The following is a 16,839-nucleotide window of genomic DNA, read 5'->3' as shown; positions in this document are numbered from 1 at the left end:
TAGGCTAATCATTATGGAGGAGGCTCTCCTTTTTAAATGCGTTAATTAGCCACACTGATGCTGGTCATTTGCTGCTTAGTGGCATTCTCACAGGCAGTCTATCAAAATGCTGTAGCATGGTCCAGTTTAAATGACCCGAACATATTTACGAAGAAATACATGGCACTACAGATGAAACGATTTAGGCCTTCAATATTTCTCCTTTCAACACCAGCCTGTTCTAGTGCATCGTTTAGATGCACAGCTTTCATTAATTCGAGCCTTTTGTCAGGAGATATTACATAAGAAGGCAGCTATAATATAATCTCAGCTCTTAAGCAGTCAAGCTCTGTGTGAAATGCGGGAAAATAGGTGGTTGGAGGGAGGAAGTGAAGGAAAGTGTGCAAGAACAGACGCCTGCTTCCTTTGGAGGCAGGGAACCTGTCAGTTCAAAGGCTCAGAGCTGCGTTTGATAAGCCAGTTCACGACCCACTTCATCTAATATGCCCTTTACCAAAAAATACAGAGGGTGAACTGAATGTATTTCCATGTATGTAGCGCACACCCAAAAAAAAGAGATTGATGCGAGACTTTCTTACTACATCAACTTCACGGGAGAGAAGTACAATTACTCCCATTGCTTTCACAACTGTTGCTGTATTGCAAGGTGCAAGTAGCCCATCAGTTTTAATTGGATGAGCTCAGGTAAAGTAGTGCACGTGAGCCAGCTGCAACTCACATTGTGACACTATGTGTCAGGAACAGGAACTTCTAGAGACGGCACTGATCTGAGCTCCACAAAGCTGTACCTGCTCGCTGAAAGATCAAAAGGTAGCCGCTCTTATTGATCACCTATGGAGCCATGCCTGTTATCTGTTGCTGGGATGCCAATCAAAACCCCTTGTTACGGCTGAAGGGGAAGATTGGCCTGCTTTGAGGCTGACACTAAGCACCAGAGGGTTATCTCAGGTACCTCCGCTCTGTTGCAGGGTGACGGCTCTCATCAACGTCATCGGCTCACAGCCAGATGGAAAAGACCTTGCTCCTCCAACCTCTCCTCCACGCAGAGCCTGGGTTTTAAGGACGAAGAGAACAGACAGATGTTCTCTGTCTGACAGAGAGGGTGGAGCACAGCAGAGGATCTGGCTTCAGCTGTACAACACATTCCTGCTGCCTGCTCATCCTGCTGTGGACTCCAAAGAGCTTCACAAGTGGACGAGAGGAGAGCCAGAGGACGTACGGAAAGGAGAGAGAGGAAGAACAGTGCCCCCGATGTGGGGTGAGGCTGTGCACTGTATTCATTATCTGTATTACACTACTGTGTAAACAACTCCTCTAATAACATGCATCTTGAGTGAAATCTTAAAAATACTTCTCAATCATCAAAATTAAATGAAAATAATATTTTATGAATTCAAGAATTGAAATCAATGACAAAAATGTACACTCCTAGTAGTAATTATAAAACCCCTAAATAAAACACGGAGCACTTTCTGAAGCGTCAAATCTTTGCCACCTTGGGAGTCAGTGAAATACAGTCTCAACTCAAGCAGTTCAAGACTCAGTAAAAGAAAAAAAAAACTCTGAAAAAAGAACAGCAAACTGTCTGAACTCACATTCTCCACCCACACACCTGACGTGTCCTCTGGCCCCCAAAGGATCATGGTCTTGTCCATGGAGGCAGAGAGCAGACTCAGAGGCTGTTCCACTGAGCCCCCTGCAGAGGGAGACAAACAGCAAAGAACATCAAACATTACAAACATCTACCAGTACAAATATAAATAAAATTATGCATGACTTCTGCCCCCAAAAAAGTCATGCTGTTAGAAAGCATTCATTGTTACCTTTGTTATATGGAGGCTGCCAGTGGATGCCATACACCCAGTTCTCATGGCCTGCTAGTACTGTCTCAAGAGTCACTGCGTATACTGCATGGAGAGGGGGAGAGGGTAGTCAAGCGATGATAACAGACAAACAGCATTTGTCATTCAAGAATGAAAAGAAACTAACTTCTACATCTGATGTCTGCATTTATATCCACCAAAAATACATCACATATCATACAGCTTTAATCCCCTAACTCCAAAAATGGGCAAACAGCTGGTGAGTCCAGGCTACCATTCCTCACTCCTGTAACTAGGATTCAGAGCCAATTCCAAAAGAATTGATTCCTCGATTCCAGGAATTTGAGAATCAAGAGTCAACTCCAAAGCTTTGGACTCACACAGTGACATTCAGGTTTGCATGGAGTGAGAGGCATTCTGCTGTCACTGTCTAGACAGTCTGTATGAAAAATAGATCTTTCCACAACAAGCACATTGATAGTCCAGCTGTATTTTACTTCAAAGTAGAAAACAAAGTAAAATGTAAATCATGCAGCAAAATTGCCTGACAAACAGCACTGCCAAAACATCTAACCACCTGAAGGAGGTGACAGAAGAATCAGATACAACTTGGCCAGCTCTCATTAGTTGCCTTACTTAATTAATCTAACGTTGTTTTACCACATTTTCTATGCTTAAGTGAGGTTTAATTATACTGAATTATTTTTTGGCAGATGTCCTTCTGTACACCTTGGTTTATGAAATGCTGGTTGTGTGAAACTGACTTCTGTAACTCATTCCATCAACTCCTCTCACTTGGAATGGGAATCTCTACACACTCGGGCCAATATATTTTTCACATACAGATACATAAACATAACATTAGATAAAAAAGGAACAATGTCTACCAGAAATAGATTTACTAAAACGTATAACACTTATTTCTATAAGGTTAAAAATGCAGTAAAATTATGCAGGTCTCACCATCTCCCTTCACCTCAAACACATCCTCCTTCATCTTGATGTCTCCTTCAGCTGCCATCTCTGACTGAGGTGCAAACTTAACCACCAGCCTCCACACTCTGATCAGACAGTCCTGAGAACAACTGGCCAAAAGGAGCTCCCCGTCTGAACACATATTCAGATACAGACACGACACCTGCTTTAGCAACTTCACTATATCACTCCTGTGGAGCATGGGGCCTTTATTTGGCAGGACGTGCTTGCTTCATGCATTATGAAGGCACACTAGAGTGAAATCAATTTGGGTAGAGGCCCCTGAGGGTGAAGCATTTTATATTCAGACTCGTCTGAGTGCAGTACCACACTTTCACCTTATGAGAGTTTTCTGTTGAGCAGTGGTTAGGATAATGAATCTTTTAGGATATTCTTAAAATAATTACACAATGTATGCAGTAGTAACTAAAAACGATTAGGGCATTGTGTGTATTAGCACAGTACAAGCATATCTGCCTTCTGTACAGCATGAAATGAAGCAGAGACTCTTACCTTTCACCGCCCATTCCACACCACGAACCCAGTCCTCATGGCCTTGAAGTGTGAGTACCTTCTGAAACTGTACAACACACAATTTTCTCAATTTGCTTCAACAACTGCTCATTGGCTTTTATTATATACTACTATATAGTATATATACTCTATATACTAGAATATATACACTAGTGTGTGTAAATTCCATGTTGAATGGATCAAAATTACTTGCGGAAAATTACATAGACTTGCATTAAAAGTAATGTGTGCTTTTTCCTTATCCTGTAAAGTTAGTATTTTGAAGAAACAAGCTTTTGTTCCAACAACAGCGACACACTATAATAATACACTATTATATACATGTCAGTATTTCCAAAATTACCACACAGAGAAAAACAACAAAATTGCTTGGTGCAAACAAATGGTGCTACTGATGGATAACAGGAAGAATTCATTTAAAACTCTGAGTTGTGTGCAACAGTTACTGATCATCCTTCATTTATGTAATTTCCAGACAAAATATTCATTATGAAGAAGTTTTTCATTCTTATAGCATTGTGTGTCCACTCTTTTGTCTAGCTTTTATTACAGCTTCCGTACTTTTTGAGAGGTTTTCCAGGAAATCTCTTTCAATATTGGATGTTTATTGCACCAAAAACAAATTACCAGTAGAAATAGACAATCACAGTAGATAAGTGGCTAAATTCAATTTTAAAAACTTTATTTTTCATGAATTTTTCATTGTTTATGTATTTTACTAACACTGGTGATCTACATTAGTGAGGTACCTGTGAGATCTACCACACTGCACTACCCACAACAAAACAAGCCAGAGAGGAAGTGACACGAATGACCTCAGTGGACATGTTTTGAAAAACCATTCATTTTGGAAATTCCTGTTTTTTCACTTGTTTTTCCTTGACTGTCTCCTTCTTTATGCAAGTGGATTATCTTGTGTCTAATTTCCTCAGAAATATCTCCTGAAAAATGAGTAGTTTATTCAATGGCCAAAGTTCACTGGAAAAATGAATGGAGGGTCTCCGATTTTGCACGGTACATATAATACTAAACTTATACTAAAACTACTGATTTAGGATTACACAGTTCTGAACTAAAGAATTCAGCATGCATTGATCAGCAGTACTGCATTGATGTGACAGATTATACATACATACCTGTCCACTGAGCTGCACATACAGATAGACTTTACTGTCATCTCCACCACAAGCCAAGACAGGCACTACATGAACAATAAGATTCAGTTACACTCCATGTACACAATGCATAGGCACAGCCATATGACAGACAAATGACTCCATCTATAACCAAAACACACAATCAAAATGCATATGCATTGCACTGCACAGTAGATACTTTGTTAGGGGCCACATAATGGGGCTCCATTACAGGGCTAAAGCATTGAGATTTTAACATGACATTCAGTCACACAAACGCAATGGAGACAAATGGTGAGAAGAAAAAAGCAATTCAGAGCACAGCAGCATGCACAGCTTACCTTCGCTGCCTGGCAACAGTGCTAAGGAGACATCCATCATGAAGCCGCTCCCAAAAGATATGGTCTGGAGGCATTCAGCTAACAAAGATTATAAAACACACCATGAGTAAGAATTAACCCACTTAGCTGTGATGAATTTTTAAAAGGCTGCTGTTTTGACGTATTTCTTATCCACACGCTGTCTGAATGCACTGAGCAGACGTGCAGGAGTGAAATACGAGCCACTCTGTAACTGGAGTTAATGCAGCTTGTAGCTCTGTTTCAAACCCCACACATACTGCTAAATTAAAGCAGAACTGCATTAAAATGTTCCTGAGTACTGGTAACAACTATACTTTTAAGATAACACATTGTCCACTGCACAGACTTGTAGATGCTCAGTTTGTCTTTAATTAATCATTTATTAAATGCAACTGAACTTAACTAATTCTATCAAACTCATGATTTACCTTAACATATTCCTTATGCTAACCCAAACACTTTTAAAAAGAAACTGTTCCACTAGACAGCTTGTTAGCAATTTGGGCATCTGTAGATAATCTATTAAAATAAATTGTCAACCTTTATTTTTTCTACTCAAGAATATCTCTGATGAATGGAATCTATTCTTCCTCAGTTCCATCAATCTCACTTCCAACAAGTTGGGACAGTATGTGAAAAGCACATAAAAATACAAAGCAGGGCTTTGTAAATGTACTTTGGTCTATATTTAAATTGCGCAAACACAAGATACTTAATGTATTACATTAAACATTCTTGAATATAAGAAGCTAAAAGTACTATGCCTAAGAAAAGATGGACTGAGCTCAACCACTGTGCCAAAAACGCACCAGTGAATAATCCAGACAGTTTCAGAACAATGAACCACATCGAGCAATTGCAAGGATTTTAGGTTTTTCACCCTCAGTGGTGCACAACACCAAAAGATCCACAAAACCCAGAGGAATCTCTGTGTAAATGGCAGAGCTGAAAACCATAACAGAATGTCCAATCCCTTCAGATGGTACAGCATTTAAAACTGCCATGCTTCTGTGATGGATATCCACACATGGACTTGAGATTGGTCAATAAAAGCTGTTCGTTGCGGCACACAAAAATACAAGTTAAGACTTGTCCAGCCAGAGGTCATCTGAAATGGATGTATACACAGCAGAAACGTGTATTGTGAATCAGTCATCCAGGCCAAAGAAGAAAAGGATCATTCAGACTGTTACCAGTGTAAACTTCAAAAGTCAGGCTCTGTCATAGTATGGGGGATATCAGTGCTCATAACAAGGGTAACTGATGCTTTCTATTTCAACAACACAAGACCGAGCCACATTCTGTGTGTTTTATACAGTGTGGCAGCATATAGAGCACAGGTGCTAGACTGGCAAGCCATTGGAAAAGTGTGCCACATTCTGAAATTCCTTTATGGCTGCACAGCTAAATACCTGTATAACCAAAAAATGGCAAAGAAGTTACACTTTCAAAACTGGATCAGTTTGTGTCTTCAGTCCCCACACAATTATTAGGTGCTGTTAAAGGAGAGGTGATGTAACACTGTGGTAAACATGCTCCTGTCACAACATTTTTGGAATGTGTTGTAAAAAAAAACCCCCAAAAAACAACAAAAAAAAACAATTAAGTCCATAAGGCAAAACAACAAATGTCTTGCTAGTGTACTGTTTTCTATTTAATAAAGGCCAAACAGACTTTACTAATCAGTGCTTTCTGTTTTACTTAATATTTCACATACTGTCCCAACTTTTTGGAGTTAATTTCTACACTGGCTGCCGGTCAGTTCCCTGTCAGAATGGAGGTAATCAAAACTACATATCAACACATCTAATAAACGTGAGCCCACTAATGTGCTTGGACATTCAAGTCCTGCTCAATCTGAATATTTGACGGACTGCAAACATTATCATACCTTATTGCTATTATATTGCAATATATTAAAACTACCATATGACTTAATGAAGTAATTACAATCCTCTCAACCAATCAGACTGCTTTTTTCATAGCTTTTAAACAGCTGTTTTATGCAAAACTGCAACAAGAGTTAAAAAGCAATGAGAACATTCATTTGTGTGTTACTTTCTGCACTTTTGGAGCTTTAAGTTGGAGTCTTACCTTCCTCACATGCACCGAATAAGGCGGGGAGCGGGGTTGTCTAGTTAGGACTCATCTAGCCTCCAATTAAATATGATGTGAAGCTCATATAGTACCATAACTATGACTGTTACTGCCACTATACCATGAGTTACTGAAATTTCTGCACATTTTGTCTGCTACTAACATTGTTGCAATCAACAAATGATCACATTGCTCTGGATTTGGTTGAACTCCTCAGGCTTCTTATCACAGTTGCTTAATTACTCCAAAAATCCCACCACCTTATCCTGCACTGCCTCATTTATATGAAGCTCCAATCCCCCTACTGGTTTGTTAAGAGGTTTCAGCTGCATATTTCAGCAGTCTGTGCTATCAATACTGCAATCTTTCAATCAGAATTACCAAACAATGCACTGTGCACCTGTATGTCCTGTGGTTTCTAGTTCTGTTTGTTAATCATATGGCTCAGCACTCAGCTAGACTGAGAGCCCCCTGGAAAATGCCAAGATGAGATATACTACAAAGGGCTAATTTGAAGTCTACTGGAATAATTTCCTCAAAGTATCAGTAGGTCCACATCATTTTCAATGTTTTTGCCCCAATTTTAATCTAAAATCTTCCTATTTAACCTTCATCATTAAAGACAAGTCAAAAACAGCCCTGCTACACTAAAACTCTTTGCGAATAGCAGCCCTGTTTCCTTGACCTACTTTAAGCTGCCAGTGTCTGTCAGAGCAGTTTACATGGTCATTATCCAAGCTTTTGAAAATGTTAATTATGATGGATATTACTGTAATTCTCTCAACAGCAATGACTTTTCTGTCTGGGTGCAGTCTTTGAAACCTACTAGTTTTGCCCCATTACAAACAACATTCCAACCTGTGATTGATAAACTAACCCATTAATTAGTACATCAGTAATGTTCTTTTGAATGAAAGAAAGACTGTGTGCTGTCCAGAATTAGGCCAGAGGGAAGCCTGTCAAAAGATGTTTAATATCCACAGTTTCCCGTCCCTACAGGCAGACGGAGTGCGCTAGCACACATGCCCCTCTCTTCAAACCTTCAAATCACAGACTTACTTCCTTCAGACAAACACACACTCTTTCCAAAAACTGTCACAGAACATCACTCATCTTCCCTCTTGGACAGAGAGAGGAGGAACATTTCAAGGAACAAATGACATGCCCTTTCAGTCATGCTCTAGATTTACATGAACGCTGAAATGACATGCAAGAATTAATTGGGACAATCTTCTCCATAATTAGGATGAATCAGGTTTGTAGCAAATGTGTACCCAAACATGACCGGAAAACAAACTATGTGCCTAGCTTAGGGGACGCCATCAGACATTAAACGCAAAAGCGTAACTAATGTAAACAATAAAAATCCTGATTGTCAGCTGCAATCAACAAGAACTCACTCAGTGAAATCCTACTGTGAAAAATCCTACTGTGAAAAAAACTCACTCAGTCAAAAATCCCCTCAATGAAAAGTTGTTTATGCAAGTGAGGTCAAAATAAATAAGTGGCAGTGACAGCACCAGCCCATCCTCCTCATTTCCAAACTCAAGTCCATGTCAATAAGGCTAGTTTATAAGTGCAAGCCTGTGCAAAGAATTTCTCTGACCTCTACACATCTGTCTATGATGGGGGCGCTCATTATGAAAATCAGTCCAAACAAACAGCCGCATTCCTCACAGCCTAATATTCTGCTTTACAAAAACCTACCAGCAGATGTCAGGCTTGAAACATTACTGGAAACTCAAGCCTGCGTTCATTCTGTTTCTTAAAAAGACAATCTAATCAATACATCTAATCCATATAAAAAATTATTAAAGTCATCAGCAAACATTCACCTTCTCCACTGCTGTATGTCCACAGCTTGACAGTAGAATCTGATGATGCAGAGGCTACAAGTAACTGTCCGGAGGCCAGGGACACACCATCCACTGCACACACTGGTCCCGAGTGGCCAGAGCAAACTGCAGAAGAAGTGTACTGGACCACAAGATTATGAAATTAACATTTGTTATAATATTATCAGAACATTTCTTCAGTTCTGTGTCACTGCATGTTTTATGCTTAGACTGATACCACATCATGAGTTAAAATAAAACATTACAATAAATTAATATAATATTAACATGTATATTAATGGAAATACATGCCCGCACAGTTCAGACTGAAGACAAATCAAAAGAAACAAACCTTGCCATCTCGCTCCTCCCACACAATAACAGTATTATCTGACCCTCCCGATATCAGCTGCTTTTCTGGTCCTGTGAATGTATGTGCATGGTTGCAATAAGGTACAATGGCCACATGTCATGGAACACAACCTCATCAAGAGAAGCAGAAGCTAACACAGAAACTGCCATGCTTAATCTCTCTTCCATTACTCTACACCTCTGTCAGGCCACCAAATGTACTCCACTGAGGAGAAGCAGACACACATAGACTGACAAGGTTCATCAGGAGACAGTGAAACTGGACTTACCACAGTCTTTTCTATGAACCCACTGGACAGCATTGACCCTTCCAGTATGCTTATTCAGGAGCTGAATAATCTTTATCTCCTGAAGAAGAACAAAAATTAGAGGTATTTTTTCACAGCCTACAAAGCAGTTTGTCCTGTCAGAGTCTTTAACTAAACCAAATCTATGTTTTTTTTCCAGCTAAATCCTAAAACCACAGATCATATTTGGAAGCCAAGAAGCTACAATTAGAATAGTAAAGATATTAAGGGGTTTATAAAAGCTACTTAACATTAATTTTAGACATTAAAGAATCACAACTAACTACTAAGTTAACAGTGTTCATTAATGCTATATCACAGAAAAAAAGATATTTTATAACAAAATTTGCAATCAGACACTGAGCAGTGGGAGATTTAGCACTTGTAAAAGCTAAATAAAAAATTATTAATTTATTTAAAACATGTAGGGCCACCTTTTAGAGACTACAGCCTGTCTACAATGTTGCCATGCACCATCTGTGTTAGCCATACTTTAACTCTTCATCAATAGATTTGAACAACAGAACAGATCAGTGTAGAACAGTGTAGAACAGTGTAGTTGACATCGATATGTCTAAAAACCCAGAAATGCTGTTGTGCCTAGTATACTTGTAGACTACTACACCTTTTCCAATGTAGTAATACTGCTGTGGTCACCAGCAGAAACTAACCCATGATTAATGGTTAAGACAGTGGCTGACAAACTGTGCATGACAACAGTCTGCAAATGTACTTCTCAATAGTGAACCTACAGAGTAAAAGACCAAAGAGTCAATAAGTGTAGGTCTTTTGAATAAAATGAATTGTCAGGGCACAAACTGATAACAACACTACCACATAACTGATTGTTTTAATCAATTTGATATCAGTCCATAAAAAACAGTCATTAACATTGGCACCCTGTCCCATAATGATTCCTAACCTTGGTGGAGTAAGTCTCCCTGCACATTTTAGTGCTTTCCCTGTTTTAATAAACCTACCTCAGAAAGGGTTTAGTGAATAATTGATCAAGTGTATTAGAGTAGGGAAAACACCAAAATACCCAGGACAGGAGTACTGTAGGACAGTAATTCTGTCCTGGAGACCCAGGTAAAGACCTCTGATTTCCTGGGAAACCCACTGCTCTGCACATTTTGTGCTTTCCCTTATTTAACACAACCACTATAATTCAGTAATGGGCTGTTAATTAGCTGATCAGTTGAATAAAATGTGTTGTGAGTTGGCAAAACACTAAAAAGTGCAGGCCAGTTGGCCTCCAGGAACAAGGTTAAGAAACACTGCTCTAGCACAGGAGTGTCCAACGAACAAAACCAAGTGCTCAAGTAAAACGAACCTCAGTAGCTCTCCAGGCCTCCAATCTTATCCGCAAAGGGCTGCTGTGGCTGCAGGATCACAACCAAGCATGAGCAAACTGGATTCTTACTTGTTTATTAAATTGGACTCAGACATTGGAGCCAGACAAAAAGAGCAGCGGGACACTGAGGTTTACACTCCTACGTATTGGCAGTGATGTCTCGTTTCATTCTTCAAACTACATAACCCACAACAATAATGAGAATAAATTATCCGGTGCTACATGAAGAACGTTTCTCATCTGAATTTCCCTCAAATTAAAAGGGGAACTCCACCAGTTTCCTCAGTTCTAGAGAAACGGAGAGTCCGAATTGTTCACATAGGCGCAGATAAGAACCAGACATCTGAAGAAATGAATGCTTCTAAAAGCGCCCTCACAGAAAGTTATTACATGAAATGGTTAGACACATGCTGCCTCAGGTCTGACGCACTGTTTAATGACAGTTTTCTGATAAAGACGAATTTATTTTACTCCATTCATGGCAGAGAGGTACATGCATAGTGTTGTGAGGCAAAACGGACCCCTGATAAAACTTTGCCACTATTTCAGCTAAATTCACAGGTGGTTTTGCCCAGTAAATAAGATATATATAAGGCTATATGTGTGCTGTAGCCCCCTGGTTCCTATTGTCATCACAGTAAAGAAATCAGAGCCTGTGCAGTTAAACATTTTTAAACGTTGACAAAATAGTTTAATTCCCATTTAAAGTGACAGTGACGATAAGACAGTGAACATTCAACATGTTCATTACCGAAGCACGAAAACATTCGTGGAAATGCTTCACATAGTTTTCCTACACTGCAGTCCCTGAACGTCCATCCGTGACTGCAGGCGCCAGCTAACCTGTCAAAACAGCCGTATAGCGCTGCTAGCTAACTAGCGGAGCTAACACATGTCCAGAAGCAGCTCTGGGTCCAGTATAAAGCACGCCGGACCGCGGTTACCTGTGGATCATAAAGGGCGACTGAGTTGCAAGTCCCGAAGGCGATTAAGTCTCTTCGGCTCCATGAGAGAACATGAGGAGTCCTGTTAGCACAGCAGGCTACATGGCACGTCTGCAGCACGGAGGCCGCCATGTCTGTCTGCTCTCTTTCCCAAATCAACTGGGAAACAGTTTGTGCGACTCAGCTGTTCCGCAACAGATCATATTTAACACGCATACGTATGTTTGTGAAAACCAAACCTTGCACACATTTATTTGGAAACACATTAAAAGAACTACACTGTGCGTTTTACAAAAGCCAAAACCACAACAATATATCCACCAAGCCTTTTTATGTAGTTACACGCTACGCCCTTATTTCCAGCCGGACTGTAGTTGTAGGCGGACAGAAGTTGTAGTCCGTCATGGTGGTTGGAAAGTGGCTGCCGTGTGTTTGCCATGGAAGAAGCAGAGAAAAAAGCTCCGTCTGTTACTGACCGATATTATACACGATGGTATAAAACAGGTAACGCCGTCTGGATCGCTTTGTGTGTGCTGGCCTGTGAAAGAAACTGAGCGGTTTAACCACTTAAATTGCTGTAGGAAGTAACGATGTAGCTCATTAGCTAATGCCCATTCACTTAACCTGACTGACAAAACGTTAACGTTATTACAGTAAGGAGCTTGAAAAGACTTCAGTGTTGTTCTTGTAGTAGTGAAGAGAAAGTAATTGCGCTGTACATCTTACAGTGCATCTGATATCGTGTGTATTTGCTCTTGGAAAATGGTACAACTTACAATGACTTAGATCCCGCGATGATTGGCAGTTAAACCCTGTCTACACATCATAGGGTTTACCTGACAGTGTAAGGGCAGTTTATTATTATTGTGCAAAAGCGTACACAGTCACATTTAAACCCATTTTTCATCTCCACCTACCAGATAAATGTACTTTGTTGTTCTGCAGTTAGTTGGTAGTATATTTTGCTAGCCCCTTTCTCCCTGTTCTTTAATGGTCAGGACCCCCACAGGACCACCGCAGAGCACGTAGTCTTTGGGTGGTGGATCATTCTCAGCATTGCAGTGACACTGACTTGCTGGTGGTGTGTTAGTGTATGTTGTGCTTGTACGACACTGTGTCCGTTCACTGTCCACTCTTTTAGACACACCTACACTGTTCGTCCACCTTGTAGATGTAAGGTCGGAGACAGTAGCTCATCCTCTAGTCCTTGATTAGTGCCCACAAGATGCTGTTGGCTGGATGTTTTTGGTTGGTGGACTGTTCTCAGTCCAGTGACACTGAGGTGTTTAAAAACTCTACCAGCACTGCTGTGTCTGATCCACTCATACAAGCATGAGTCACACCCCCATCATGTCCGTGTCACTGCAGTGTTGAGAATGCTCCACCATCTGAATAATATCTGCTCAGAGGTGGTCCTGTGGGGGTCCTGACCATTGAAGAACAGGATAACAAGGGGCTAAAAAATATGCAGAGAAAAAGATGGACTACAGTCTGTAATTGGGTCATTGACATGACATGCATGTTTAAGACTGTTATTTTCCCACAAAATAAATAAATGACATATCAAATTATTCAATAATATCTCTTATGTTAAACAATTTGCAGAGCATCTACATAAAATTCTCTTATTTCCTCAAATGTCAGTCAGAACAACTAAAACAAACTTATATTTTGACCTGTCTTTATGAAAAAGGGGCCAGGGTATTGCACCATAAAGAAGACTCCTAGTGACCTTCATGGTGCAATGCCAAGGTCAGTTCACAGATCTTGAAAACAGGGTCTTCTTTGAATCATAGTTATGGTTTCATTTACCATGTCAGGTGGTGGTGAGCCATGAAAATGTGTAATTATAATAATAATATTTATTTATTTGAAAAAAGTAAGTATAAACTCAAGTTCAAGGACAAACATTTCTCTGAGTATTTCAATGTGTGCCAGTTTAAATTACTCTGAAAAGTCAAATGATGCAACCAGTCAAAGTCAAATGGTGCAAGCAGACTAGCACAGTTTAAATAACTGAAATAGGCAATGAAAATCTTTGATAACAATCACTATATTTAGATATAAAACGAACATAGATAGAAAAGCAAATGTATATGTAGATATAAAAATGCACATCCGGTCCTTTTTAATAAGATTTTTATATAACTTTAAATTTTATTTTAACTGTCAATTTGAAAACCTTATTTGTCACTGATCCAATTGTAGAACTATAAAGTGCACCTATTTGGTAAGTGGAGCTAATAAAATGTACAATGATTATAGAACCAAGAAGGTGGTTTAATGTTATGACTTATAGGTGTATGACTTATACGTGTTTAGAACCACATACATCTGTTCAGTTTTATTGCATTTATGTTTAGATATGAAAGGAAAACCATGTGAAGACCACTGCATTCTTCAGCATTCAAACAGGTAGAGATATTCTTCACAATTCACAAAGAGTTCTTCTGTGATGAATTTATTTTGAGGGGGTCATCTAACAAAATATGTCTTTGTAGAATCTGTGTTATCACCCTTGCAGAGTCCCACCCCATCCTTCAGAATGGGAGGAAAATCAAGAGCATCAACTACCGGATCAGTGATGGATGCAGCCGTCTGAACAACAAAGTATCTGGGAAGTCAAAGAGAGTGAGTGTTTTTTTTTGTTTGTTTTTTTTTTGCTGTTGAGTCTAATATCAGAACAGCAGCAATGTTTAAGATCTGTAAGAGTGCACATTAAAAACTTGTTTCACGATTTCTGCAGGGTGGTCAGTTCCTCACAGAGTTTGCTCCACTCTGTAGAATAACATGTACAGATAATATAGAGTACACTATTTTTAGGTGAGTTACATCTACATACTTTTCCTACACTGGCAAAAATGACCTTGATGGATGTTACACTAACTGCATGTGTTTATTGTGACATTCTAGCTTTTTTTTATTGTTTTGTTTACCTTTCCCACAGCTGTATCAGAGGACGTCTATTAGAAGTCAATGAGGATATCCTCAAGCAACCTGACCTGCTACTGGAAAAGGTAACCTTAACTTGAATTTGCTGTTTTTTCAGCTTTGTAAAGTACATGGGCCACTGGTTTTTCTCACAGCCTGTGACTTTTTCTCACTTTTTCTGTGACTCAGCACTACCTATTCCAAATTTGTTAGCAATCCATCCCTCATTCATAGTGGTGGACAAAGTACTCCTGTACCTGAGTGAAAGTAGAAATACCCTGAAGTACTGAACTACAATTAGAGGTCCACTAATTATATTTCAATTTGAATTAGAAGTCCAGATGTATTGGCTTTTAAATGCATCAAAGTTCTGACATGCAAAGACAACGCAACAGTACATGTGACACTTTCATGTAGCAGTATGGCTATAGCTACCTTTCTAGCTTCTGTAATGGTACAACAGGTCAAACAAATGTCAGTTGGCCCAGTCACCTCCCCTGGTTACTGTTGCTATGTCTGCTAAGCTATTGAGCATGCAATGTCAATTATGCCATTCAAAAAGTCCATAGTTGACAGTTTAGCCCATGGAATTCTTATTCCTTTGGATCAATGCATCCAATTGGAAAAGTGGAAAGTAGTATGCTTTTTTCTTCATTTTTATCTTTATCTTTATAGTACAGTGTCCTTGGGTGTCTTGAAAGATGCTTGTCAAATAAGATTTTATTATTATTATTATTATACAGAAAGTTCTCTGCTTAGCTGTTAATGATTGGCATGATTAGCTCTGATTAGAAAGTCTGTTTTTAGAGGAGGGATTAAATGCATCCACTCCAGAGTAACCAGTATTGACACATTAATTCATGAAAGTAAAGGAGTTAAAAGTAAGATATTTTACTTTGAAATGTAGTGGAATGCAAGTAAATGTCTCCAAAAATGGAAATACTTTATTAAAGTACTTGAATACAGTAACGGACTACAACACTGCTCATTCAGTTGCATGTTTTTTGTGCAAATGTGACTAATACATTATTTGTGTCCTTCCCTATCCAGCCCTCTACTGAAGGGTATATAGCAGTCATCCTACCCAAACTTGAGGAGAGCAAAAGCATCACCAATGGCCTTCTGACTAGACAGCAATATGAGGAAGTTGTCTCTAAGCGGACTGCTCAACAGCCAAAGCCTTGCCGAGATCAGCCTTAAAGAAATTTTCTCAGGAAAGTTCCAATCAGCTAGTGATCAAGCAGTCTACCTGGTGAAGTCTAACATGAACAACTACACAGACCGAAGGTCATTATTACCATGTCCAGTAGAATTTCTGAGGATTTTTTGTGTATTAGATGAAAACAGCACTGAAGCCATCATGGCATTTTGTTTCACCTTTCTCATATTTGTTGTTTATAGTCCCTGCTTTTTTTTCTTCTATGGACACACTGTTAAAGAAAATTCATAAAAATATGTATTCACAGATTCAAATATGTATTCACAGTGTTAACAGTAGTTCATTAGGACTTACTGGTTGGGTCAGTTCAGACACCACTTGTCTATTTACCATATTTGGTTGAGCATACATTCATGCAGATTTATTTTTGTAAATACATAAATAAATGACACCCACCAAAACGTTAAGAAAAATAATGTATATTTAAGTATTTCTCAGTTCAACAATCATTCAACTGTCAAAAGGATCAATGGTCCAAAACTAATTCCACTCAAACTCTTAGCTGCTCAAGCATCTCTAAAGCTTATGGTTTTGACCGCAGTGTACTTTTGAGAAAGGTTTCAGCAAGGTATGAACTTCTATTTTCAAAGTACAGTTAAACGTGTGTGTTTTTTTTATATATATATATATATATATATATATATATATATATATATATATATATATATATATATATATATATATATATAAAATCACACCTGAATAGAAGTGTTTTAGACTCCACCTTATTGTATATGCCCAAATAATTTTGAGTGAAGCATGATGCTTTGCAGTGCACAGTGCCTTATGAACCACTTCCTCTAAAGTACACACCAGTCAAATCTATTGATTTTCATACCCAGGCTTCATTCTGACCGTTTGGAGTTAGCGTACCCGAGCTCAACATCCATTATGTTTCAAGTAACAATACAAATCACAGTGACCTACAGGGCGGGTCCGTACAACAAGGCAGTCATTCTCTCCACAAGTG

The 16,839-nt window shown here is 39.0% G+C and overlaps 2 protein-coding genes across 2 annotated transcripts in view; one reads left to right on the top strand and one right to left on the bottom strand.

The window, feature by feature from the left end:
- Positions 1 to 11,851, bottom strand: part of elp2 (elongator acetyltransferase complex subunit 2) — a 35,426-nt gene extending 23,575 nt beyond the window's left edge. The window contains exons 1-10 of the mRNA XM_017694653.2: positions 11,720 to 11,851; positions 9,404 to 9,482; positions 9,115 to 9,185; positions 8,763 to 8,904; positions 4,810 to 4,887; positions 4,469 to 4,533; positions 3,312 to 3,378; positions 2,787 to 2,930; positions 1,824 to 1,907; positions 1,596 to 1,696 (exon numbers count right to left, since the gene is read on the bottom strand). Coding sequence (XP_017550142.1) covers positions 1,596 to 1,696; positions 1,824 to 1,907; positions 2,787 to 2,930; positions 3,312 to 3,378; positions 4,469 to 4,533; positions 4,810 to 4,887; positions 8,763 to 8,904; positions 9,115 to 9,185; positions 9,404 to 9,482; positions 11,720 to 11,851 — 963 coding nt within the window. The remainder of the gene's footprint in view (positions 1 to 1,595; positions 1,697 to 1,823; positions 1,908 to 2,786; positions 2,931 to 3,311; positions 3,379 to 4,468; positions 4,534 to 4,809; positions 4,888 to 8,762; positions 8,905 to 9,114; positions 9,186 to 9,403; positions 9,483 to 11,719) is intronic.
- A 237-nt stretch (positions 11,852 to 12,088) lies between these two features.
- On the top strand, positions 12,089 to 16,285 carry abitram (actin binding transcription modulator). Its single transcript, XM_017692793.1, has 6 exons — positions 12,089 to 12,223; positions 14,083 to 14,134; positions 14,221 to 14,350; positions 14,466 to 14,542; positions 14,667 to 14,736; positions 15,701 to 16,285. The coding sequence occupies exons 1-6, from the start codon at positions 12,157 to 12,159 to the stop codon at positions 15,848 to 15,850; spliced, it is 546 nt and encodes a 181-aa protein (XP_017548282.1). The 5' UTR covers positions 12,089 to 12,156; the 3' UTR covers positions 15,851 to 16,285.
- Positions 16,286 to 16,839: the final 554 nt, after the last annotated feature.

This window comes from Pygocentrus nattereri, chromosome 27 (genome assembly GCF_015220715.1).
Source record: "Pygocentrus nattereri isolate fPygNat1 chromosome 27, fPygNat1.pri, whole genome shotgun sequence".
NCBI lineage: Eukaryota > Metazoa > Chordata > Actinopteri > Characiformes > Serrasalmidae > Pygocentrus > Pygocentrus nattereri.
Note: the sequence above shows the minus strand (reverse complement) of the source record. Positions and strands in the feature narration are given on the sequence as shown.